This window comes from Elephas maximus, chromosome 13 (genome assembly GCF_024166365.1).
Source record: "Elephas maximus indicus isolate mEleMax1 chromosome 13, mEleMax1 primary haplotype, whole genome shotgun sequence".
Taxonomy (NCBI): domain Eukaryota; kingdom Metazoa; phylum Chordata; class Mammalia; order Proboscidea; family Elephantidae; genus Elephas; species Elephas maximus.
In genome coordinates this window covers 44,774,057-44,799,079 of record NC_064831.1, presented here as the reverse complement: position 1 = coordinate 44,799,079, position 25,023 = coordinate 44,774,057, and the positions used below count along the sequence as shown (strand labels likewise).

At 39.7% G+C, this 25,023-nt stretch overlaps 1 protein-coding gene across 1 annotated transcript in view; it reads right to left on the bottom strand.

Annotated features, from left to right (window-relative positions):
• The window catches only part of UNC13C (unc-13 homolog C), a 676,763-nt gene that overhangs the window by 357,109 nt on the left and 294,631 nt on the right, over positions 1–25,023 (bottom strand). Inside the window, exon 10 of the mRNA XM_049852627.1 lies at positions 24,808–24,949. Coding sequence (XP_049708584.1) covers positions 24,808–24,949 — 142 coding nt within the window. The remainder of the gene's footprint in view (positions 1–24,807; positions 24,950–25,023) is intronic.

The following is a 25,023-nucleotide window of genomic DNA, read 5'->3' as shown; positions in this document are numbered from 1 at the left end:
AGGACTCAATAGATGGATCCTGATCAAAAGAAGGAAAAGTATGGAACAGAACTCTAGTCTCTTATGGAAACCAGACTTACTGAATCCATTGAGACTGGAGGAACCCCCAAATCTAATGCCTGAAAATAATCTTTAAACCTTGAACCAAAACTATCCCATTAATCCATCGTTAACTAAATAACAGTTCAGCCCAATTAATGTTTGCCTTGAGCATTGTGCTCTTATAAAGAATCGTCTATGAGTTTAAACTGGCAACAGTTAATCTAAAGCACAGATGAGAACTTTAAGGGGCACAGAGCCTAAATTGGTGGTGATAAAACGACATGAGCATAGATAGAATGAAACAAGGTGAAGTACGTAACCAATGTCATTGAACTGTTCGTGTAGAAATTATAAATGAGTGTATGTTTGGTTGCATACATTGCCTCCCCAAAAATAAATATTAAAAAAAAAAATTCAATGCATAAACTGTGAAGAATTTAAAACAACATTATGTACCAACCAGCTCCATTTAGGAACTTCCACTGAGAGTCAAGGGCTTAGAATGAAAGGCAGAGGCTGGGGGTCTGGTTCCACCATTCATAACTTCCTTTAAGTCTGAGGCTCATCTTTCTCACTATAAATGTGAGGATACAAATGCCCATGGTACTGGGTTTCTTCTAAACTTTAGCTGATGTTAGATGTGTAGAAGAACATTAGAAACCGTAAACTGCCAGAATATCAAGGAAGGCAGACGTTGTCACTGTTGTGGTGGTGATTCTCATCAGCGTCATTGTCCTCCTCCTCATCAGTCTAGAAACAGCAATTTTGTATTACCTTGAATTTGTGTAGTGTAAATGCATAATTTATGGAATATTGACTGGTAAAATATAGTGATAAATTTTTGCCAGAAGTTTTTTTTTTATATAGAGTTTATTGAGGTATAATTGACAATTAAATGCACATATTTAAAATATGCAAATTGATAGGCCTTGTCTTTACCCATGTAACCCACCACTGCAATAAATATAATCAACATATCCATCACCTGCAAAGATTTCCTCAGGCATCTTTATAATCATTCCCTCCTACTCCTTCCCTTCCCTGCTCCCCAGGCAACCACTGCTCTGATTTTGCACACTGTATACTAGTTGACAGTTTTGCATTTTCTGTAACTTTATGTAGATGGAACTATACAGTGTGTACCGTTTGTCAGCCTTTCACTCAGCATCATTTTGAGAGTCATCCCTGTTGCGTATACAAATAGTTCATTCCTTTTCTTTGTCAAACAGTATTTAAACCTATGCTAAACCATTACTTGTATATTTATTTACCTAATGATGGACATTTGAGTTGTTTCTAGCTTTTGGCCGTTACAAATAAAGCAGTTAGGAACATTTGTGCACAAGTCTTTCTGTGGACTCATGCTTTCTTTTCAGGAAACTAAGAGTTTCTTGAAGTGGTTGTAACATTTTATATTCCCAGCTGTAAGAGTCCCAATTCCTCCACATCCTTGCCAAGACTTGGTAAAACAGCATAAAGGCGTGGAGGAGATAGAAAATATATGATTGTTTTCTGTTGATCTTTGATTGAATGTTAGATTTATAAAGATTGCTTCATTTGGTGCTGGATAGTTTCGTATTCTTATAAATATTCATGGACTTTGTTCTGGGAAAAGTTAAGTCAATTGGAAACAGTTTAACTCTTTCAGATTCTGCTTTGAAGACTTGTTAGGTGAGCAGAGAGTAGAATTGAGTCTAGGGGAAAATTTTTCCTCACTAAGACAAGTAATACTTGAATACCAAATACTCTGAATACTAAAATCAGTACCCCATGAATTATGAGGTTTTCCAATCTTGCTGGTGGGGGCAGGCATTATTACCCACTCTGTGTAAAAGTAGGTAGTGTTGGTTAATCCTTATGGATGAGTTTTTCCACAAATTTGAGTATTTTTCTTAAATTCACGTGCAAATCAGTACTCAACTATTTTCAAGGAGGCTCTTCTGCAAACCTTGGGAGTGCTTTCTCTGTATAGCTCTCTTTGCTCCAGTACTCTGTTTTGTGAACTTCACCCACAACTACTCCACCTCCCCTGATTTTCAGCTGTCTTCTCAACTCAGAGTCTGTTGGGCGCCCCCAGGTTTTCCTCTCCATGCCTCACAGCCTCTCAAAGCAGTAAGCTGAGAATACTATAGAACACACCGTATTTGTTTCCTTTGTCTCAGGCAATACCATCTTTCATTGCCTCATATCAAGTGTCTTGAAAATGATTGTTCTGCATATTTTGCCTAGTTATTTTGTTTCAGTTGGGAAAGTAAATCTGGTCCCTGTTACTCCACCTTGGCTGGAAATCAAAATTCAGAGGTAGTAATTATATATGAAAATAATATCGTAAAAAGGGTAGATGTATCTTATGTCCAGGACTCTGAAGAGACTAACAGAGGTCTGCTTTCTGAACTGACTCTTGCATGGCACTCTTTGTGTGGTTGTTTTGAACCACTGGCACTAGTGAAGGAATGAGATAGTGGGGAAAGGGCATTTACTGTGATGATAAACCCAAAAAACCAAACCCATTGCTGTCAAGTCGATTCTGATTCATAGTAACCCTATGGGACAGTAGAACTGCCCCGTAGGATTTCCAAGGAGTGGCTGGTGGATTTGAACTTCTGACCTTTTGGTTAGCAACTGTTGCTCTTAACCACTGTGCCACCAGATGAATTTAAATCCTGGCTCTTTCATTTTGCCTGTTGGAGGAGTCTTTTAGAAAAACTCTTAACTTTTCTGAGCCTTAGCTTCTTCATTTGTAAAGTGAGAACAACAATAAAACAAAATAATAATGATAACACTTCACAAGGTAGTTCTGAAGTGTAATGCATGTAATAGCAGTTCAGATACAGGAAAATGCCACACAAATGTTGGTGCCTATAATTATGGTATTTTATAATTATGGTGATACTTGCAATGCTTTGGGTTTTAGGTTTTCCTCCCTAGTCATTTCTTCAACAAAGTGGCTACCTATCTAGAATTTCTTGTGTGCAGTCTTCAAGGAGTACCTTGCTTTAAACATTCTTTATTTGAAGAAAATAATTCTATTTTTAAGCCCAGCCAAAATGGCAGCACCAAACAGAGCTGTCCATTGTTTCCTCAACCTTCTAGGATTCGCTCTCTGTGGCTGGTGATATTAGCCTCAGCACTATCTCCTCTCCATTTGAATCAAAGCTCTAAAAGAGTCAGGTATTTGCCTCTAGTATTCACCTCAGGGTTCCCAGAACCTAAGAGAGTACTCACATGTAAATATCAGTTGAATGAATTATTTCTATAGAGAGCATTGGAACAGATATGGAAAAAAGTTGCCCAGGAATCTACAAACTCCCAGTTTGGATACGAACAGTACTAGCATATTAACATGTTGATCTGCCTTTATGTGCCTACTAAATCGTTGGTTGACATATGAGATATATCAAGAAGTGTGAGAAAGGAGAGAGACAGGAGCGAGAGAGCTATAACACTGCAGACAGCAAGACCTGGCAGCAGAAGACAGTGTGGTGGGCTTCCTGGCCCATGAAGAGAGAAAGCTGAGTGCCTTTGGGCAGAGGCCCAGGGCCAGGAAGAGGAGTGCTTGTGAGCATGACTGGGAAGAGGCTGTCCTGATGGAAGAACTGTATCCCTGAGTGTTCCTGAGCCAGAATTATAACCTATTACTTACCTAATAAACCCCATAATCATGAGTATGGTCTGTGAGTTCTGTGTGGCCATTGCAATGAATTTTCGAACACAGCAGAGAAGTAGAGAGTGCTGTGGGAGGGATGGTTGCTGTCAGAGTTGGTAAAGATGACTGAGAAAGGAGGCTTGTCTGACCTTTGCCTCATAGGAACCAGCCTTGGGCTGTTGATCTTGATTTTCCTTCCCCGTTGTGGGGTTGGAGGATTTCGGACACCACCCCCACTCTTTTTACATTTGGTATCAGAAGCAGGATTCTTTGCAATGGCTCCAGACTCATGAAAGCACAGGGCTCTGTAAGAGAAAGAATGATGGGGCTTAGGCAGTGAAACTTTTGATTCTTAGATGGTTATTCTGGTTGTTGTTACCTGTAATGGCTGAAGAGAAGGTTATGCTGCAGCTGAGGAGTGAAAAGCCCCACCTGGAGTGCCCTGGGACCAAAGCTAAGTCAGATGAGTGGGATGATTGACAGGTGACCAGGGTATACCGGCTCCACCCAGCCAGAGACCCAATGGCATCTGCATATGAATGCAAGGATAGTTAAGGTGTGAAGAACAGAAGACAAAACTAGGATGTTTTAAAAAGGGTTATGTGTTTAGGATTATGTGTTTATCTGTATGTACTATAGATATTGAATATTTCTCCTACCTCGTGTTGTAAAAAAAAGTGTTGTAAAGCAGACATAAATGTACGGTAGAAATGAGTATTGGATATGATAGATTACAGAGGGTATAACTCTGCCTTTAGCCAATACTTGATTGGATATGCTAAAAGGGAAGCTAGGATTTGCCCCCAAGAAAATACAAGCTGTTGATTTGAATGCAGTAGCTCTGTATATACAGTGGGGCATAGGGCGAAAGCCTGAACCCCACCCAGATTTTGCACTTGAAAAGGCGTGCAGAACCACCCAGAACTGCCAAGAAACTGGAGATTTGCATTTGAAGGCAGGGCCTGTAGAAGGAAAAAAAATGACCATTTTGCTTTTTGAATTTTGAGCAAGTAGTTTGCTGTTGAATACATAAAAGCAGGAAAAGTCAGTGTCCATCAGAAGGAGCCCCCTTCCAGGACTGGGAGTTAAAGGGAGCTGGTGAGTAGACAGTTTGATCTGCTTGCTTGTGGTGACCACCTGGGTGCACTCCATGAGTGCAAGTGGGGAAAGTGCAGCAATGAAGAGGTGGGCTGAGTTTGGACATGTTCCATTGGCACCCATTGGCCTAGCACATGGGTGAGAGAGAGAAGAAGGCTGGTTGGTAAGAAGTAAAAGGAGTTGTTGGAATCCTGAAGTTTATGGGTGGAACCTGTTGACCTAGCCCAAGGGAGCTAGGGCTGAGTGTGAAAGGCAGGCCTGAAGTCCCTGGAGGTATGTGTGAACTATGGTGTCTAAGGCTGCTACCCATTGTGACTTAGCTTGGACGGCTAGAGATGAGCTTACCAGAACCCAACCCAATGACTGGAAAGTTGTTTGACACCTTGAGCTCATGTAGATTGCTGCAATTTGGCACCTTGCTCTGGACTGGGCTTTGTTTGTGGATGCAGGTGCAGATGCTCAAAGTTCCAACTGGAACAGAAGATTCTCCAAGACCAAGGAGCATGCTTATCTCCTCAGAGAGTACTGGTTTGATATTGTTGTTGTTAGGTTCCGTCGAGTTGGTTCTGACTCATAGCGACCCTCTGCACAACAAAACACTGCCCGATCCTGTGCCATCCTTACAGCCATTGTTATGCTTGAGCTTATTGTTGCAGCCACTGTGTCAATCCACCTCGTTGAGAGTCTTCTTCTTTTCTGCTTACCCTGTACTTTGCCAAGCATGATGTCCTTTTCCAGGGACTGATCCCTCCTGACAACATGTCCAAATTATGTAAGATGCAGTCTTGCCATCCTTGCTTCTAAGGAGCATTCTGGTTGTACTTCTTCGAAGACAGATATGTTCATTCTTTTTGCAGTCCATGGTATATTCAATATTCTTTGCTGTACTGTGGGGGCTTGTGTGTTGCTGTGATGCTGGAAGCTATGCCACTGGTATTCAGACACCAGCAGGGTCACCCATGGAGGACAGGTTTCAGCTGAGCTTCCAGACTAAGACAGACCAGGAAGAAGGACCTGGCAGTCTATTTCTGAAAAGCATTAGCCAATGAATAGCAGTGGAACTGGTTTGATAAAAAGTTTGATAGGGATGGGTAATTTAAACACCAGCTATATAAACGGGGGGGGGAGGGGAAGTGGGAGGGAGATAAAGGCATGAAGCGGCTGGCTTATACGCTTTTGTGAGTGTGCTTACATTAAATGAGGGGGACAAGGGATAATCCCCACTGAATAGATTCCTCTTTTCCTGATGGGTCTGGGGAAGAAAGGGTGGTGGAAGATGCTGATAGGATTATGTGATTCAGTTGAGAGTGTTGATTGGTAACAGGGTTCATTGTGATTGTAAAAACCTAATTGTAGAGGCTATAAGTGTGAAAGAGTGGGCTGAGGGGAGACACTGGTGGACTTCAGTACCGTGGCTGAACCTGAAGTCCCTTAAATGTTTGGCTTATGCTGATACCTCAGTGAAGCTCAGAGCAAGGGAATGATCTTCTCTCAGTTAAATTTTGTCAGACACCAGAAAGCGTGAAGCCAAGATGACTTTTGGAGAGCCTGACAAGATCAGCTGGACGCCAGCAGCAGACCTGAATAGCTGATCCCTGAATAACATCACCCTGAGGACTCTTTGTCCTACCTGCTGGACTAGTTGTTAACGACTGTTTTGGACTGGAAAAATGATTGGGAGGGGGAAGTTATCCTCCGAGCATAAAAGAACCATGGCTAGAAAAGCCAGGGGGTGGCCTGCAGTACCGTAGACCACTTTTGTGTGGACTTTCTAGTCACGGCCCTGTAACTCTCACCCAAGTGATTGGGCAGGACTGTGCAGATATGGTAACTGTAGACCACCAGATGGATTGGTTAGTTTTGTCATCCCGCTGGGCTTTAACTAAGCTGCTCCAGAGATAGGTGAGAGAAAATTCCGCCACCACCAAAGAAGAAAAGCCAAGAGGCCCCGGGCGCCAAGGGGCCCCAGGCACCAAGGGGCCCTAGCCCACAGGCAGAGAAAGCCGTGTGCCTTTAGGCAGAAGCCTAGGGTCAGGGAGAGGCATGCCTGAAATCAGGGCTAGGATGAGGCTGTCTTGATGGAAGAAATGTATCCTGAGTCTGAATTGTAAATGTTACTTCCCTAATAAACCCCATAATCTTGCATATTGTCTGTGAGTTCTGTGTGGCCACTGCAATAAATTATTGAACCCAGCAAAGAGTAGAGACTACTGTGGGAGGGACAGTTGGTGTCAGAGTTGGTAAAGGTGGCAGAGAGGAGGCATGTCTGACCTCACAGGAATTAGCCTTGGGCTGTTGATCTTGATTTTTCTTCCTCCTTGTGAAGTTAGAGGAGTTCAGATACTGCCCCTGAAGCCATTTTTACACATATAATAAAATTTGTCCCTTCCCAATGCCTTTTCCATTAATTATAGTGTGGGGGATTCTCTTTCTTTCCACCAGGAGATATTTGTTGTCCCAAGGGCTGCTGTTTGTAATTCAACAGCTCCCTAAAGACTCGGGAGATTCTTTTCAATTCTGTTTGGCCTTCAATTTAAAAGTAAAGTTTATGGCACCTTGCCTCTCTGACTACAGGCTATCATAGTGCTACCTCTATGAATCTGTCCGATTCAGATGTTTTATGATTTGAAAGCTATAAATTAAGTCGCTTTGATAACCCTAAATTCCTATTTCATGAAATTCACTCCAGGTCTCTTTCTACAACTCTCATCCTCTCCCAGTTACAAAACCCTGAAGTTCTGGTGTGGAACAGTAATGAAGCCAATGCTATTGTACTAAGTCTTCCTGACCTCGTTTACTAAGTGAAAAGCAATATGTTGGTTATTTTATCTCCCTAGAGCCAGGCATAGTCACAACACAAACAATGATTAGCATAAGAAATTCTAATCTCGTGAAGTATGACTAGACTCCTTCACAACTTGTTCTGTTCTTAGACAATTGTGGGGACTCTCTTCTATGACAAATGACTTGCTGATACCGTCGTCGTAAACTGGTTCAGACAGATGAGGGAATGCCTCCTTCCCATGTAGTCTAGGAAAGGGCTGTGCTAGTAATCAGTAATCTCGGCAATAAATCAAATGCTTGATTCCATTCAGGCTGTCATTTAAAAGTACTGCCATGCTGTGCCTTGCAGTTATTTTTATTTAATTGCAGTGTTTAAATAAGCTGTCTCTAATAGAGCTTAGTTTATGCTTAATGCATACTCAGCCTTGACTGAACAGCACCCGGCACAGTGGAAGGCCACGGGCCTGAGGCCTTTTCTGTGTGCCATCCCATCTGGGTGGCTGTGAATTGAACATGGCAGACAAACACTTCAAGGAGGCCAAGGGAATGAAGGCTGTAGAGCAGCGGCCTTGAGTTTATGGGCGTAAGTGTGAAAAGAGCCTTTCTTACACTGACTCTTAAAACGACTTTATTGAGTCAGGATGGGGAATAATTTTTATTCATATTTCCTAGCTATGAAACTGATGCTCAAAGAAGCTAAGGAATTTCCTGGAGGTCAAGAAGCATGCTAAAGCCAGACTAGGACTGGAACTCATATTTATAAACTTCTAGACCAGATAGCTTTTAAATAAAACATGGAATCTCTTCATCGGTATTCTCCATGACACTCAACACAGTGCCTTACATAAAATGGACATTCAGGAAAGAAAATGTGAGTGGAAATCAGTTGTAATCACCCCTAGCCAAGTGGAGCCGATTGTCAATTACATAAGCAGAATGCTTAAACATTACTGCCCTTCCTATTCAGTACTACAGTAAGTAAACTAGGCCACGTTTGTACTCCTACAGCAGGCATTGTGCTGACTAGCTTTATATTCTTAACATGGTTCTTTACTCCATTGGTTAATACCAATTACAAAAAGATAATCAACACATCCCTGCTACTACCTTCATGAGCTACCTCCACTCCCAGCTGTTACCTTCATGAGCTACCTCCCCTCCAGGAGGAGATCAACACTAAATTTTGTTTTTATTTCAGAAGTTAACAAAAAATGAGGCACTCTTTTTTTAATATAGAATTTTTATCTATAGCATTTCAACTATGGATCAACTATACAGTCCTTTAGAAAATGTAGTATTGAAATACAAAAATATATAACTCTCCTAACTTCAAAATTTCACATGCAAATGAGACTGCATACCATTTTCTCTTTAGAATCTTTTTAGAGAAAGACTTATTCCTTTTCTTCCTGAGGGAATGGTTTATTATAAGCATAAAAGATTTCATTATCTGTACCATAGGAAAGTAAAATCAAATGTCATAATTAATCATGAAATGATCAACTATACTTCTTATTAAGATCAAAGAGCAAAGATAATGAGCACCTTAGATTTCTGTAATACTTTATAATTTTCAAAGCACTTTCATATACATTATCTTAATCCTCATGTGATATTTTAAAAATCAGATACACATTTACAGCTCTTCTAGCCTAGAACAGCTCTCCTAGCCAAAAGTCCTCAAGGGCTCAATTGGTCATGCCTCTGCTCCCTGCAGAAACCCTGGTGGTATAGTGGTTAAGTGCTATGGCTGCTAACCAAAAGGTCAGCAGTTCAAATCCACCAGGTGCTCCACTCTATGGGGCAGTTCTACTCTGTCCTATAGGGTCCCTATGAGTCAGAATTGACCCAACGGCAACAGGTTTCTGCTCCGTGCAATACTCTCCAGAGTTCCCTATTCTAGAGTCACACAACAGCCATGGCCTTTTGAAGATTAAAGTTATAAGCTTTTAACCTATGGTAATTGAAATTACTTAGCATTAATCTCTGAAGCGCATCAAAGTGGCATTAATATGGTGACAATTAGGCTTTCAATTCAATCCCAAAATTGAAAACTGAATAGCGTTATGACTGCCTGCTTTGTGTAGTCAACAGCACTTTTTCAAGGTACAAGTTGGGAAGTGCAGAAAACACTCCCTTATTTCTACTTATATCCCGTTTGTGGCTGCATAAAGGGGGACCTTCTATTTGTGGCTGCATAACAGAGAGACTTCTTTGTAGGCTTTGTTCTGCTTTTACCCATTTGAGCTTTGATTTTTTTCAGTTAGTAAAGTAAGGGAGTTGGATAAAACTGTCTTTCAGACCCTTTGTCCAATCTCAGTTTGCTAGTTCTTATTTTAACAGTACTTTCTTTATACAGCACCCTGTTCATTGGAGCTCTCTCAGCCTTACTGTTTAGGCTGGAGCTTTTTCTGACATCCGAATATTACTTACCGTCAAGTTTGCTGTAAAGTCCTGATTCTCAATAAAAGTGATGTGACCGTATTATTGATGTTAGTAGTGATAATAATTGTCATTTTTAATGCTTAACAAGTATTATGAGAATTACATACATTAACTGAACAAATGTAACAGCCCTGTGAGGTACATATTATTATCCCAATTATTCAGATTAGAAAACTAAAGCTCAGAAGTTAAATTTCCCAAGGTGCAAACCAAATCCTTATTGTTAATGGGACATTCTATTTTCAGAATGAGAAGACACGTTTTTACACTCCAGTGACACAGGGCAAAAGAGCCAAGATACTGGGCTGCGTTGATGAAGTTATTGCCTATGATACGTGCACATTTTTCAAAATCTGCACATAAGTTCACTAAGAGCTTATTACCTCCTGCAAATGAGAACCCCTTCTAATGAAAAGAAAATGTGTAATTCTCAAGACATTTTGATGAGAAAGCTTCAAAATAGTATTTCTGGAACTAAGAGTTATAGAACCTCTATTATCAGAATTGTTAGAATTTTGTGGAGTTTAGAAAACTGACAACAATTAAGATTAAAGAAAATTTTGGCATTCATTTTTTAAATCTTGGAAGAAGACTAATGGAAAATAATTGTAAATGTGACTTCACTTAAAACAAGTATTTTGTAGGTAAAATATAGGATCTTACAAAAAATTATGTTCAATATGTCTATATATTTTTACTGTTCCATATTTCACTGAAATAGGAAATTGGAATTTTTTCTGGCTTTCTTATTATATGGGTAACACTCTACATGCATTGCAGGTAGATTTAAATTTGATTTTTTCCTCCTTCAAAATAATGTTGCTTTAAAAATAGATATATTGTTAATGTCAGCATAGACAGTGCCTCCTATCAAAAAGAAAAAAAAAAAAGAAGCACACAACATACTAAAACAAAAACTACCAACTAGAGGACAAATAATTTATATTTAAACTGTGGTGTACTTGTCTGTGTACTCATGAATAATGAGGATTTCTAGACTGTCTGGTGGGAACAGGTATTAGTCCTTGCCTGGGTGAGCAATGGAAACTGTCGCATCTAATGATTTTGGGTAGTTCTTACCCTGCCCTTGGGCTGTTTCCTCATATGCATGCTGTTATGCATACTCACCCGACTTTTCAAGGGGAACCCATTGCAGAGTTGAAAAATTAAGTATTTTTACTACTGCTTTCCTTTGGATGGATGATTTATTTCACAGATTCCAACTGCTAAACTGTGAGTCAAAAATCTCTGGATGTTACACTTCATTTGGCATGTTTTATTTTATTGTTTATTATATTCAGACTTACAGAGGTTCTATTTTAGTCAAAAGGGAGTAACAGGGACCAGAGAGATCCTAAATCTTTTTGATGATTCTTACTCCGGTCTTGGGTAGTTTCATCACAACATGCACTTATCAGTACTCCACTGATTTCTCAAGATGTAACCATGTCAGGCATTCACCCATGGCCAGGAATTTACCCATGGCTAGGAGTAATGCCTGTTTTCCACACACAAATGAGAAAACCTCATCATTCATAAGTCAGTAGGCAGAGTACACAGAAGGGTCATGCCTCAAGAGTGGGCAATTAGTCTGAGACTAACCACTACTCCATTTCCACGTAACAAAGTTTAAAAGCCAGAACCAAAAGAATCAAACTGTTTCCATATGACTTAACTATATCCCAGAAAAAAAGCTCAAGAACATTTATAGGACAACAAACATATCCAGTACCCAACAAGGTAGTATTAACAATGTCTCACATACAATATAAAATTACCAGGTATGCAAAGTAGCAGAAATATATGATCCATAATGAGAAAAAAAATCAAAACTGACCCAAAATTGATACATGTGTCAAAATTGACAAAGACATCAAAAGAGTTATTATAATTGTATTACATATGTTTAAGAAGTAGAGATATGGAATATGTAAAAAAGAAAAAAAAAAGACTCAATTTGAACTTTTGAAGCTGGAAACTGCAATATATAAGATGCAAAATATAGTGGTTTAATTAATAATTAATAGCAGATTATATATTACAGAAGAAGAGGTTAATAAAAACTTAAAAATAGAAACCATTCAAAATGAAACAGTAGAAAGAGAGAGCATTATCAATCAACTGTGGAACACCTTCAAGAGACCTAATATATGTATCAGTGAAGCCCCTCCAAGGAGCTGGGATAAGGAAAAAACATTTAAAGAAGTAATGGTTAAAAGTTTCCAAATGTGAAGAAAAGTACAAACTCAGAGACCCAAGTAGCTCAACAAATCCCAAGCACAAGGAATATGAAGAAAATTATACTAATGCACTTCATAATCAAATAGTATAAATGAGTAAAGAAAAAAAATCTTAAAAGCACTAGGAAGGAAAAAAAAGACATTACATACAGATGAACAAAAATAAAGGTAACAGCATATTTCACACTACAAGCACAAACAGTGATACAATATCTTTAAAGCACATTCTAAAACAAAACCAAGGTGGGGCAAAGATGGTTAACCAGTCAGAAGCTTCCACTGAACCCTCTTGCAACAAAGACCCCCCAAAAAAGTGAATTGATTACATATATATGACAATCTACAAACCCTGAGCATCAAACACAGAACTAAGGAATCAATCTGAGTGACAGGGGAGTGAGAGACAGTACAGAAGCAGCAACAAGTTGCCAAACCCATGCAGTGTCTCAGCTCAAATTCCTTGAGGCCATTCTTTAGTGCAAATGTGGTGGAGCTGATGGTAGTTTCCTGAGACACTGCAGATTCAGCAAAAGAAGGCAAGCAAAGTGGTGCATCCCTTACCCTGTAGTGTGTCCATTAGCTGGGCCAGTCACAGAGTTTACAAAGTGGCTGCTTCAGTGAAAAAAGGCAAACGAGATGCCAACACCCCGACCCCCTGGTGTGATGGCCATGGGTCTGGCTGTGGGGTTTAGGACAAAGGTGCTTCAGCTAAAGAAGGCAAGTGTGGGATGCACCCCTAACTCCCTGGGGCAATCTCGGTGGGGACCCAGCCAGTGCACACAGGCTACACATGCCTCTGGAGTCTGAAATGAAACAGCACTCTCAACACAAGATAAGTGATTTTGTCTAACTTACCACATGGATCTAATACCGCCTTCTGAAAGTACTCTCTCTTATCTGTCTGATCCCTCCCCCCTCTTCCCCAGCTGGCTTCATTAGCAGTTGAATTCCCTGGGCCTGAGACAGAAGGTGCAATGTTCTCTCTGACCCATTCTCCTGGCCTGGGAGAAGGAGCAAATTAGCAAATAAGGGAAAAATACTTTCCCGACTCCCCTAAACTGGAAGCTCGGAGCAGAAACATCTCTAATCCAGGCATAAGTGATCCACAGACTTTGGTTTTCACCCCTACATGCAACCAGGTGGCTATTACAATGCAAGGGCAAATCTGTTAGAGATCTGACTGTAATTGTTTCAGCTGTGTGGTGGAGAGGTAAGTTTTGGAGGTCTGATACCACTCTGCCTATTAAACAGAGCTCTCACCTACCCACAGAAGGGACCTGAGGGCTGAGGCTCCATCCACACCACCTAGCTGCCTGCAAAAAGGGTTTGAGGATAGTGGTGCCTACTAGTGTTTACAGGAATAAGCACTAAGTGCCTAGTACAGCTACAGAGCCCACCCACCAGAGCACTCTAGAGAATAGAGACACTTCTTCCTTACTGAACACTTGGGGGAAGGCTGTCAGCACCCTGCCCTCCTCAGACTGTGAACCCATGCTGCTACCAGAAACCAGCACATACAACTATCACCACTACTCCTCTAAGATAGTAGGTGAGAGCCTACACCATACATTAGGTAACTGACTATCAGGACACCTGAGCTGAATCTATACAAGAAAAGCGAATGGACTCATAGGCTCATACACCTGGCAACAGCTCTAACCATCTGGTAATAGGACATTAGTGCTTCAAAGTTTCCAATAATCAAGTTAGCACACTCTGGTAGCCTATTTGGGTATATTGAAAGAAAACAAAGTAAGAAACTAGGACACAGTGAACAAACATAAAATAAATTATTAACAATAACTTATAGATGGCTCAGAGACAGCAGTCAATATCAAATCACATGAAGAAGCAGACCATGATTGTTGCAACAAACTCCCAAAACAGAGAATCAAGGACTCTCCCGGATGAAGATGTATTCCTGGAATTGCCAGATGCAGAATATAAAAGATTAACATACAGAACGCTTCGAGACATCAGGAACGACATCAGAAATGAGATCAGGCAAGAAAAAGCCAAGGAACACATAGATAAAACTGTTGAAGAAATTAAAAGATTATTCAAGAACATAATGAAAAATTTAATAAGCTGCAAGAATCCATAGAGAGACAGCATTCAGAAATTCAAAAGATTAACATTAAAATTACAGAATTAGACAACTCAATAGGAAGTCAGAGGAGCAGAATTGAGGAACTGGAATGCAGAATTGGGGAGATGGAGCATGAGGCACTAGGCACCAATATATTTGAAGAAAAATCAGATAAAAGAATTCAAAAAAATGAAGAAACCGTAAGAATCATGTGGGACTCTATCAAGAAAAATAACTTACAAGTGATTGGAATACCAGAACAGGGAAGGATAACAGAAAATACAGAGAGAATTGTTGAAGATTTGCTGGCAGAAAACTTCCCCAACGTCAGGAAAGATGAAAGGATATCTATCCACGATGTTCATTGACCCCCTTCCAAGGCAGATCCCAAAAGAATGTCACCAAGACATATTATCATCAAACCTGCCAAAACCAAAGATAAAGAGAAAATTTTAAGAGCAGTCAGGGATAATCGAAAAGTCATCTACAAAGGAGAATCAATAAGAATAAATTCAGACTACTCAGCAGAAACCATGCAGGCAAGAAGGCAATGGGATGATATATATACAGCACTGAAGGAGAAAAACTGCCAGCCAAGAATCATATATCCAGCAAAACTGTTTCTCAAATATAAAGGCAAAATCAAGTCATTTATAGATAAACACAAGCCTAGGGAATTTGCAAAAACCAAACCAAAACTACAAGAAATACTAAAGAGAATTCTCTAGTTAGAAAATCAAAAATATCAGATATCAGCACAACTCTAGGACACAGAACAGAGCATCCAGATATCAACTCAGACAGGGAAATCACAAAAATAAAATAAAATAAACCAAAAATGCTCAAAACAGGGAAGCAGTGATGTCACTACATAAAAAACAAAAAAACAAACCCACTGCCACTGAGTCGATTCCTACTCATAGCGACCCTACAGGACAGGGTAGAACTGCCTCACAGAGTTTCCAAGGAGCGCCTGGCAGATTCGAACTGCCACCCTCTTGGTTGGCAGCCGTAGCACTTAGCCACTATGCCACCAGGGTTTCCGTCATTATGTAAAAGTTGACAATCAATAAAGACAGGAAATCAATAATCATACGGAGAGGAAATCAAGGCGATATAGAGAGATACAAGTTAGGTTTATACTTTAGAAAAATCAGGGTAAATATTAAGGTAACCACAAAGAAGACTAACAATTCCACAATTCAAAATAAAAACCAAGATAAACATAAAGACTTAGCAAAAACAAATTCAACTACAATGAAAAAGATGAACACACAATTTACAAAGAAAAACTTCTTAGCGCAAAAAAGTAAGTGGAAAAATGAAACTGTCAACAACACACACACAAAAAAAGGCACCAAAATAAACTCATACTTATTCATAATTATGCTGAATGTAAATGGACTAAATGCACCAACAAAGAGACAGAGTTACAGATTGGATAAAAAAAACATGACCCAACTATATGCTGCCTGCAAGAGACACATCTTAGACTTAGAGACACAAACAAAAACTCACAGCATGGAAAAAATATATCAAGCAAACAACAATCAAAAAAGAGCAGGAGTGGCAAAATTAATTTCTCACAAAACAGACTTTATAGTTAAATCCACCACAAAGGATGAGGAAGAACACTGTATAATGATTAAAGGGACAATACACCAAGAAGATATAACCATATTAAATATTTATGCACCCAATGACATGGCTGCAAGATATATAAAACAAACTCTAACAGCACTGAAAAGTGAGATAGACAGCTCTACAATTATAGTAGGAGACTTCAACGCACCACTTTTGGTGAAGGACAGGACATCCAGAAAGAAGCTCAGTAAAGACATGGAAGATTTAAATGCCACAATCAGCCAACTTGACCTCATAAAAATATACAGAACACTTCACCCAACAGCAGCCAAGTATACTTTCTTTTCTAGTGCACATGGAACATTCTCTAGAATAGACCACATATTAGGTGAATAGACCACATATTAGGTCATAAAGCAAGCCTTTGCAGAATCCAAAACATCGAAATATTACAAAACACCTTCTCAGACCATAAGACCATAAAAGTAGAAATCAATTACAGAAAAAGCAGAGAAAAGAAATCAAACACTTGGAAGCTGAACAACATCCTGCTCAAAAAAGACTGGATTATAGAAGACATTAAGGAGGGAATAAAGAAATTCATAGAATCCAGCGAGAATGAAAACACTTCCTATCAGAATGTTTGGGACACAGCAAAGCAGTGCTCAGAGGTCAATTGATATCAATAAATGCACACATACAAAAAAGAAGAAAGGGCCCAAATCAAAGAACTATCCCTACAACTCGAACAAACAGAAAGAGAGCAACAAAAGAAACCCTCAGACGCCAGAAGAAAGCAAATAATAAAAATTAGAGCAGAATTAAATGGAATACTATGCATCAATAAAGAACATTGACGAATCCATGAAATATTTCATAACATAGAGAAATCTGGAAGACATTATGCTGAGTGAAATTAGTCAGTTGCAAAAGGGCAAATATTGTATAAGATCACTATTATAAGAACTGGAGTTCTCCTTTTAGTATAGCGAATCAGTACTGGCATGAAGGGCAAACTTGGCATTTCTTCTACTTTTACATACAAAGCAAAATGTTTTCCACAGTATGTTTTCTCTTTATCAAATACATTAACATTTTTTTCGAAATATTTCACATAAAGTCAGTTTAAATCTCTGCTTTAATCCAAACTTCCATTTTCCACTAGGACCATTTTCCTCATTTATAAGGGCCTCGGGTTCCTGGCTACTTGTCAGTCATTTTGATTCACTCACTCTGCCCTTGCCTCCAGCCATTTTCAGCAGTTCTCCTGGTTACCTTTGTCTTTTGGCTTCTTTAATTCCTCCCAACTGGCATTAAGTAGGAAGAGCTTCTTTAGGCCTTTTTAACAGTGGAAAACCAGCAAAGATCTCTGCACCCAGTCTCAGGTAATGGCTACTTCACTCATCACATTTTTAACAACCATTTACAAATTTCCCCCTTGCTGGAAAGAGCTCCTTTCCACTCTCCCGTTTGTCCCCCACTCCCATAGAACTTTTTGCTCAGCACAACCTTTTCCTTTGGAAAGGGCCCTGAAGCTAGTGCTGTTTCTCTCAGCTTGCAGAATCTCAACTCAGTTCATCTCTCACTTTCATTTTACCCATTACCCATAGCTACAACCACTGTAAGCATTCCAACACAAACCTTTGTTTTCCCTTACTGCCAGAATCTGCGGATTCCTTTCTCTTTCTTGGAGCAGCCCCTTTTCAACTCCCAGGGCCTCCCTCTAAGCAGCATTTCTCCCACGAATTTACAATCACACAGCCCTCTAGGAAGAAGCTGCAGAAGGAGGAGGGCAGGACCCTGAGGGGGTCGAAGTCTCTGCCCATCTGCACCCCAGGAACTCTTCAAATGGTCACGGGAACAGCCTCACTTATCCAAAAGCCTGCTGCTGCTTCACCAATCAAACGTGCAACCTCATCTCCACCCTCACCATGTCTTCTAACCAACTTCACCAGGAAGTCAAACCTTTTATCCCCTGGGCTGACTTCTCTACCCTAAAACAAAAATTGCACTCTTTAAATTCTATGAAATCCTGTTTGACTATGCCAAGTCTGTAAGACAATAGGACAAAACTGCGCATTTCTCACAGGCTGTACCCGACTTCCAGATAGCCTGGAAGCCATTAGAAGGGCACTCATAACTAACACGGATTGCTCCTTAAATATCATGTTCTTTAGATCAGAGCCCAAACAGGTGTTAGCAAATGGACAGTGGCTTTTATTACTTAAAACAGAAAGTGGACAGCATACAACAGTTGGGTAGTCCCCATGGCTCAAAAGCTGTTTGAGGGAAATGAAGAGTTATATGACTGCCGATTCTCCCTGGCTTCTGGCAGCTGTCCCGGTGGATATAAAAAACTCATCCATGCAAGCCCTCCACTTGGCTTCATGGTGAGGGACACAATGGGAGCCTACCTGATGCAGGCCTTCCCCTGGCCAGGTAGGTCCACTTAAGTGGGCTGTAGCCCACCTCAGTTGTTGTCTTACTCTTAGAACCAGGACCTAAGGCCAAAACACTCACTGCAAAGGGGTTCCAGACCCTGCAATGACCTAGAATAAAACTACAGTTAATATAGTTAAACAAAAAAGGAATGTTTTCCACTCAAAATTAAGAATAAGGCTAGGATGCCTGCTCTTACCACTCCTGTTCAGTATTGTACTAAAGACTCAGCCAGTGCAATAAGGCAACCAAATTTCATCAGGCTTTTTTGATAATCATTTTCTACCAAAAAAAGCCTGATGAAATTTGGTTGCCTTATTGTAACTTTTTAGGAGCCCTGGTGGGACAGTGGTTAAGTGTTTGGCTGCTAACTGAAAGGTGGGCAGTCTGAACCGACCCAATGGCTCTGTGGGAGAAAGATGTGGCAGTCTGCTTCCTTAAAGATGACGGCCTTGGAAACCTCATGGGTCAGTTCTACCTAGTCCTACAGGGCCACTATGAGTTGGAATTGACTCAATGGCAATGCATTTTTTTTTTTTTGTATTGCAATTTTAGAATCAGTTAATCATTTTCTACTAAAAAAGCCTAATGAAATTTGATTGCCTTATTGCACTGGCTGAGTCTTCAGTACAATATTGGCCAGGAGTGGTAAGAGCAGGCATCCTAGCCTTATTCCTAATCTTGGGTGGGAAGCATTCCTTTCCTGTTTAACTATGATATTAACTATAGTTTTATTCTAGGTAGTTGCAATTGCAGGGTCTGGAACCCCTTTGTGGTGAGTGATTTGGTCTTAGGTCCTGGTTCTGAGAGTAAGACCACAACTGAGGCCAATAAGTGAGGACTGATCCAACTGAGAGGAAGAGGGATCACCTGGGGGCCATGCTCACTAAGCCTCCCATGACGAGGCCTGCCTCAAATACTGGCACAGGTCCCAGCAGTGTTTCATTCTGTTGTATGTAGGGTTGCTATGAGTCAGAACCAACTCCACAGCACCTAACAACAACAAAAAGATTCTTGTGGAAATTCAAAGGCCCTAAAAAAGCCAAAATAACTTAAAAAAAAGAACGTTGGAGTACTAATACTACCTGATTTTAAGACTTATTATAAAGTGCAGTAATTAACTCTGTATGGTATTGGCATAAATATAGACAAATACTAGTGGAACAGACAGAATAAAGAGTTTAGAAGTAGACTCACATATATATATCAAAAAAAAAATCTGTTGCCGTTGAGTCGATTCTGACTCATGGCAACCCTATAAGACAGAGTAGAACTGCCCTATAGGGTTTCCAAGGAGCGGCTGGTGGATTTGAACACATATATATGGGAAGCTGAATTTTATCAAAGGTGCAAAAGAAATTTCATTGAGAAAGACTATTGCTTCCAAAAAATGGTGCTGGAATAATTGAGTATCCATATGCAAAAAAGTGAACTGGGGTCCACAATGTGTGCTATATCACCTCAAAATGGATCATAGACCTAAATACAAACATAAAGCTACAAAACCTCTTGAATAAAACATAGGAGAAAAACTTTATGACCTTGGATTAGGCAATCTTTCTTGTTTAATTTATAGAAAAGCAGATTAATAAATCAAACTTCGTTAAAATTAAAATATTTTCCTCTTTGGAAAACATTATTAAAGAATGAAAAGAGAAGACACTGAAGGAGAAAAAATATTTTCAAATTATATAACTTATAAAGGGCTTTTATCTGGAATATAGAACCCTAAAAAATTCAATAATAAGAAAACAAAACAAAAAGCAATTAAAAAAATTGGCAAATGATTTAAACATACACTTCACCAAAGAAGATATATGGTTAACAAACAAGCACATGAAAAAATGCTCCAACATTAGTAAGTAAGAAAATGCAGATTAAAACCACTGTGAGATACCATTACACATCTATTAAAATTAAAAAGACTGATTTTACCAAGTGTTAATGAGGACGTGTATGACCTGGAACTGTCATACTTACATTTGGTGGAAATTTAAAATGGTACAACCATTTTGGAAAATATTTTATTGGTGTCTTAAATATTAAGCATTCTCTTAATATATGATCTAGCTATTCCACTATTATGTATTTATATAAGAGAAATGAAAGCATATATCCATACAGATATGTATACACAAATGTTTCTAACAGTTTTATTTTCAATGGTCAAAAACTATAAACACTGGGAGCTCCTAAAAATCAAACACCTATGCTCATCTAAGGACTTCACCAAAAGAGTAAAAAGACCACCTACAGACTGGGAAAGAATATTCAGCTATGACATCTCAGACCAGCGCCTGATCTCTAAAATCTACATGATTCTGTCAAAACTCAACCACAAAAAGACAAAAAACCCAATCAAGAAGTGGGCAAAGGATATGAACACACATTTCACTAAAGAAGATATTCAGGCAGCCAACAGATACATGAGAAAATGCTCTCGATCATTAGCCATTAGAGAAATGCAAATTAAAACTACGATGAGATTCCATCTCACACCAACTAGACTGGCATTAATCCAAAAAACACAAAATCATAAATGTTGGAGAGGCTGCGGAGAGATTGGAACTCTCATACACTGCTGGTGGGATTGTAAAATGGTACAACTACTTTGGAAATCCATCTGGCGTTATCTTAAACAGTTAGAAATAGAACTACCATACAACCCAGAAATCCCACTCCTCGGAATATACCCTAGAGATACAAGAGCCTTCACACAAACAGACATATGCACACCCATGTTTATTGCAGCTCTGTTTACAATAGCAAAAAGCTGGAAGCAACCAAGATGTCCGTCAATGGATGAATAGGTAAATAAATTGTGGTATATTCACACAATGGAATACTACGCATTGATAAAGAACAGAGACGAATCTCTGAAACATTTCATAACATGGAGGAATCTGGAAGACATTATGCTGAGCGAAATGAGTCAGTTGCAAAAGGACAAATATTGTGTAAGACCACTATTATAAGATCTTGAGAAATAGAAAAAACGGAGAAGAACACATACTTTCGTGGTTACAAAGGGGGGAGTGAGGGAGGGAGGGAGAGGGTTTTTTATTGATCAATCTGTAGATAAGAAATGCTTTGGGTGAAGGGAAAGACAACACACAATACAAGGAAAGTCAGCCTAATTGGACTGGACTAAAAGCAAAGAGGTTTCCGGGATAAAATGAAAGTTTCAAAGGTCAGCGGAGCAGGGGCTGGGGTCTGGGGAACATGGTTTGAGGAGACTTCTAAGTCAACGGGCAAAATAATTCTATTATGAAAACATTCTGCATCCCACTTTGAATTGTGGCGCGTGGGGTCCTAAATGCCAACAAGCGGCCATCTAAGATACATTAATTGGTCTCAACCCACCTGGAGCAAAGGCAAAGGAAGAACACCAAGGTCACACGACAACTAAGAACCCAAGAGACAGAAAGGGCCACATGAACCAGAGACCTACATTACCCTGAGACCAGGAGAACTGTGCCCAGCCACAATCGATGTCTGCCCTGTCAGGGAGCACAACAGACAACTCCTGAGGGAGCAGGAGGCCAATGGGATACAGACCCCAAATTCTCATAAAAAGACCATACCTAATGATATGAATGCGACTAGAGGAATCCCAGAAACAATGCTCCCCAGAACTTCTGATGGCACAGGACAGGAACCATCCCCGAAGACAACTCATCAGGCATGAAAAGGACTGGTCAGTGGGGGGGAGAGAGATGCTGATGAAGAGCGAGCCAATTAAATTAGGTGGACACTGGAGAGTGTGTTGGCAACTCTTGACTGGAGGGGGGATGGGAAGATAGAGAGGGAAGATGGCAAAATTGGCACGAAACGAGAGACTGAAAGGGCTGACTCAATAGGGGGAGAGCAAGTGGGAGAAGGGAGTCAGATGTATGTAAACCTACATGTGACAGACTGATTGGAATGGTAAATGTTCACTTGAAGCTTAATAAAAATTAATTAAAAAAAAAAACAAACTATAAACAACCCAAAAGTCCATCAGTACATGAATGTATTAACAAACTGTGATATAGTGATACAATGGAATGTTACCCAGCAGTAAAAAGAACTGAAGTAATGATACACACTATAACATGGACAAATCTCTAAGTAATTATGCTGAGTGAATAAAAGCAGACAAAAGAAGAATACCTACCACATGACTGCATTTATGTAAAACTGTAAAGTGCAAAAAAAGAGAAGTATTCTACAGCATTGGAAAGCTGATCAGTGATTGCCTCAGCATGGGGAGAGGTGGGAGGGATGTCATGAAGAACCTTTTGGGGGTGGTGGATATGTTCATTAATCTGTGGTGATGATTTCATGGAAGTATTTTTTATATATATATCTAAACTTAACAAATCATATGCTTTAAAATAGGTAGACTTTATTTTACGTCAATTTTACCTCACTAAAGCTGTTTTTAAAAGTTCAAATTTTCAGCTTCTCCTGAAAAACTGGAAGCACTAGCAGCACTACATCTGCATGATTGTATGGCAATGGAAGTTGTCTCTTTTCCAAGAGTCACTTGCTCTGCAGTTTTCCATGGTCCTCTCACCTCTGTGTCCCGTATTCAGCTTTATTCATTTACTTGACCCTATTAGGAATTTGAATTTGTGACTACTGATAGACTTCTGGTTTTCTGTTACAAACAAAGGGATGTTAAGGGAAGTTTTCCCATCAATCTGAAGGGAGAAACCATCTAAATTCTGTAACTCTGTACACCCTTTCTGTTATTTGGTCCCAACTGATTTCCAGACCTATTTAACACTGCCTTCCTCAGCCTTTTTTTTTTTTTTTATCTCAGCACATGTATACAAAAAACTCAGTAATTTTTATTATTATTATTGTACTTTACATGAAGGTTTACAGAACAAACTAGCTTCTCATTAAACAGTACGCATGTTGTTTTGTGACACTGGTTACCAACCCCAGGACATGTCAATACTCTCTCTTCTTTTGACCCTGAGTCCCCTATTACCAGCTTTCCTCTCCCCTCCTGCTTTCTAGTCCTTGCCCCAGGGCTGCTGTGCCCCTTTAGTCCCGCTTTGTTTTATGGGCCTGTCTAATCTTTGGCTGAAGGGCGAACCTCAGGAGTGGCTTCATTACTGAGCTAAAAGGGTGCCTGGAGGCCATACTCTTGGGGTTTCTCCAGTCTCTGTCAGACCAGTAAGTCTGGTCTTTTTTTATGAGTTAGAATTTTCTTCTACATTTTTCTCCAGCTCTGTCTGGGACCCTCTGTTGTGATTCCTGACAGAGTAGTCAGTGGTGGTAGCCAGGCACCATCTAGTTGTACTGGACTCAGTCTGGTGTAGGCTGTGGTAGCTGTGGTCCATTAGTCCTTTAGACTAATCTTTCCCTTATGTCTTTAGTTTTCTTCATTTCCCTTGCTTCCAGTGGGGTGAGACCAATGGAGTATCTTAGATGGCTGCTTACAAGCTGTTAAGACCCAGACACTACTCACCAAAGCAGAATGTAGAACGTTTTCTTTATGAACTATGTTTTGCCAATTGAGCTAGATGTTCCCCAAGACCATGGTCCCCACAGCCCTTAGCCCAGTAATTTGGTCCCTCAGGGAGTTTGGATGTGTCTATGGGGCTTCCATGACCTTGCCTTGGACAAGTTGTGCTGGCTTCCCCAGTATTGTGTACTGTCTTATCCTTCACCTAAGTTACCACTTATATATTGTCTATTTAGTGAAAAGCTCAGTAATTCTTACGAGTATTACCCACATTCCCAAACAATCTGTATGTGCTGGATTTGCTTACTTAGCATGTTAAGCAAGGTCCATGTTTAAACCGTTAGCTAAGAGAGGATGGGAGAAAGAAAGGATTACCTTTAAACCCATGCTTTTTATATCTACCCAACAGTGATTGGACATCATTTCATGTCTCTCTGAGTATAAGGAGTGGTGGAAAGGAAAGAACCTTTGACAGAAAAATAATTTCTTACTATTCAGTGCAAGATGTAAGAGATTTAAAAATGAATGCCCAACAGAAAATCAGAGGTCATGAAAGTTATCATCAACCATTTCATCACTATGGGCCACCACAGGTGTGGTCCTACCCCAAGTGATGGGCCTGGTGATGCCCAAGTTCTCTTTATTGTCTTTTCTCATAAATCTTCAGATGGCAAAATATTGTCGAATCAACTCTTTAACTAGCTTTGTTGGGTCATTCCAAGTTTTAAACCATGTTCTGAATCTTTTTCTCCTGCAAAGTCACCCCAATTTTCTTCCTCATGTCTTTTTTTTTAATATTCTTGTTATTCACTTGCTTTCAAAGATAAAGCATAAATAACAACTATTATGAGAGTGTTAAATGGGCACAAGAGATTATTGAAATAAATATAAGACAATTATTACTTATATGCTTTGCATGTCTTCTTTAACTTATTTCAAATATTTTAATATTTGTAATAGTTTTACATTGTATACTCACAAATAAAACTTCTCATCCCATACTGGATTCAAGTTTCCAAAAATTGTTTTGGTCCTTCTTTTGTTCTTTCCAACCTGAACAGTAACGTATGGGTCACTTGACCCTGTTTTGTCTTTTGCCTGCAAGCCTTGAGCAGAAACCACTGGAACAAACCAAGACAAACAAAAAAAGATAATAGAGTAAGTACTATATAAGATCTATAGAATTATGAAGAAA